The sequence below is a fragment of the Portunus trituberculatus genome, chromosome 28, assembly GCF_017591435.1.
Source record: "Portunus trituberculatus isolate SZX2019 chromosome 28, ASM1759143v1, whole genome shotgun sequence".
NCBI classification, from domain to species: Eukaryota; Metazoa; Arthropoda; class Malacostraca; order Decapoda; family Portunidae; genus Portunus; species Portunus trituberculatus.
This window is the reverse complement of record NC_059282.1, coordinates 12,713,556-12,716,055: the sequence shown is the minus strand read 5'-3', so window position 1 is coordinate 12,716,055 and position 2,500 is coordinate 12,713,556. Positions and strand designations below refer to the sequence as shown.

Here is a 2,500-nt window from a genome sequence, read left to right as displayed (position 1 = left end):
ACAAACAAAACCAACGAAGATGACGATAACAACAACGACAGTAACAATAATAATATCAATAAAAAAATAATAATAATCAATATAACTATGATTATTATTCATTTCATTATTATTATTATACTAAATAATAACAATTATTATTGTTATAATATGATAAAAGTATAACCCACAGCAGCACCACAGGTAACAAGACGCGCCGGAACAAAACACGCGTGTGTAATTATATGCTGCGCGGAACTATGTTAATGAGAGCAGGTAAGTGTTGCGTATTTTACACCTGTGTGTGTGTGTGTGTGTGTGTGTGTGTGTGTGTGTGTGTGTGTGTGTGTGTACTTACTTTCGGAAGAGCCCATCCTTGTGAGTCCACTTCCTCATCCTCGCCTGACAGCCTCAGCCACGCCCCGCCAGGCCTCGCCGCCCGCCGCACCACCACACACCACACCACCCCTTAGGGGCCACAGAGCACCACCGCACCGCACCGCACCTCACCACACCTCACCGCCGCCGCCGGCGCCGCGACACAGTCCCGGGTCGGGGCAGCAAGAGTCCAGCGGCCAGTGCCCGGCCGGGCGACACCTCCACAGGGCCGGGGTCAGCCCGTGGGGGGCGAAGACGGACGGGGCGCCATGGAGGGCGGGTGTAGTCTGGGCGCCATGGGGGCGGGGGTCACAACAGTGGTGGGCGGACGGCGCGGCAGAGGGCGAGGGTGGCGGCCTGGGTCTGGGTGTGCCTGCAGCCTCCACATTGCATCTCCCCGCGGCCCCTAGCGCTGCAGGCACGCCGCGGCCCTGCTGAGGGGCGGGGCGGGGCGGGGCACGGCTCCGGGGCAGCGGGGACCAGGTGTGCCAGGTCGCGTCACCAGTGCCGCCTCAGGCCTGCTCCTGCCGTGCCCTCCAGGCCCTCACTGGCCGCGCCGCCCGCCGCCCCGCACCTGCGTCCTGCAGTCCACCTGGGTGGCCCCCTCGCCGCTGTGCCGCGCCGCGGAGACAACGCTGCCAAACACAGCCCCGGGGGACTCAAGTGTTCACTGCGGCGCCCCCAGGTAACACCCACAGCTCCCTCCTCCAGGGCGTCCCACACTGCCGCTGACCTTCATACCCTGGAGACGTGGTCACACTCTGCCGTGCCCTCCACTGCAGCACCAACACGCTACGCCGAATCTTCCAGAGCCACAACGCCACACCATCACACCACCAGAGGACACCGCCGCCCCGGGGACACCAGCACCACCGCCACACCGACGTGCCCCATCACAGCGAAATTAATACCAACAACCAAACCTCGGAAGCTCCAACAAGCCCACACTAAGAACTAAGATGCGACACACGACAAAGGAATGAAATCAACAGAACGTAATATTTGAAAGGAAAAAAACAAACAAACTGATAAAACAATAGCACACAGCAGAAGTGAAGGGAGACAGGAAGCAATAGAAGAAGCACAAACAAAGGCACCGAGGCTGAGGCGGATAATCCAAATAACCAACAAGAAGTCACCGACCATCGCGGACTCACCAAATTAACTCCGTCCCCCATCAAACGCTTTAGTCTGCCTCCGTTTTCTTTGATTATCTCCCTGCATCCATCTCTCCTTCCTCGCACCTCCCTTCCCTTTTTCCTTTGTTATTCCCGATCCACCTCTCCTCCACGCCCCCTGTTATTACTGGGAGAGTGGAGGCTAAGTGGAGGAGGGTGGAAGAGGTGTTCAGTTCGCTACTCGGCGCTAAAATAGGATAATTGAAACGCCTCTCTAATGTGAACACGAAAAATGGGGCTTGTAATTTAGAGAGAGAGAGAGAGAGAGAGAGAGAGAGAGAGAGAGAGAGAGAGAGAGAGAGAGAGAGAGAGAGAGAGAGAGAATATTAACTGAATGTGCTATGTAACTTTAAATGGTTTGTACACTGTCAACTCTCTCTCTCTCTCTCTCTTCTCTCTCTCTCTCTCTAAAAATACCAACTTTGCCTCTATAAAAAATCCAATATTTGTTCTCAACTGCACGAGAGAGAGAGAGAGAGAGAGAGAGAGAGAGAGAGAGAGAGAGAGAGAGAGAGAGAGAGAGAGAGAGAGAGAGAGAGAGAGAGAGAGAGAGAGAGAGAGAGAGAGAGAGAGAGAGAGAGAGAGAGAGAGAGAGAGAGAGAGAGAGAGAGAGAGAGAGAGAGAGAGAGAGAGAGAGAGAGAGAGAGATGCGGTTACAGATAAACAGAGAGAGAGAGTCACAGGAGAGAAGACTTGAAAGAGAGAGAGAGAGAGAGAGAGAGAGAGAGAGAGAGAGAGAGAGAGAGAGAGAGAGAGAGAGAGAGAGAGAGAGAGAGAGAGAGAGAGAGAGAGAGAGACAAGAAGAAAATCACTCCCTCACATTTTTTTTTCGAATATTTTACACACACATTCACTCTCGTTTTCTCTCGTCTTCCCGTTTTCTTCAATTTCGCGACAGTCTAGTTTAGTCTCCCCTTTATTCCCTCCTTCCCTTCCTTCTCTCTCTTCCCAGGTGAGCAAGGTAC

The 2,500-nt window shown here is 53.4% G+C and overlaps 1 protein-coding gene across 7 annotated transcripts in view; it reads right to left on the bottom strand.

Annotated features, from left to right (window-relative positions):
* The window catches only part of LOC123510015 (ecotropic viral integration site 5 ortholog-like), a 115,166-nt gene that overhangs the window by 50,502 nt on the left and 62,164 nt on the right, over positions 1–2,500 (bottom strand). The window contains exon 1 of one of the 7 annotated variants that reach the window (XM_045264708.1): positions 338–446. The exons of the other annotated variants lie outside the window; for them this stretch is intronic. Within the exon in view, the coding sequence (XP_045120643.1) occupies positions 338–375 (38 nt within the window). The 5' untranslated portion in view covers positions 376–446. Of the gene's footprint in view, positions 1–337; positions 447–2,500 lie in introns of those variants that run through there. 7 annotated transcript variants of the gene reach the window in all.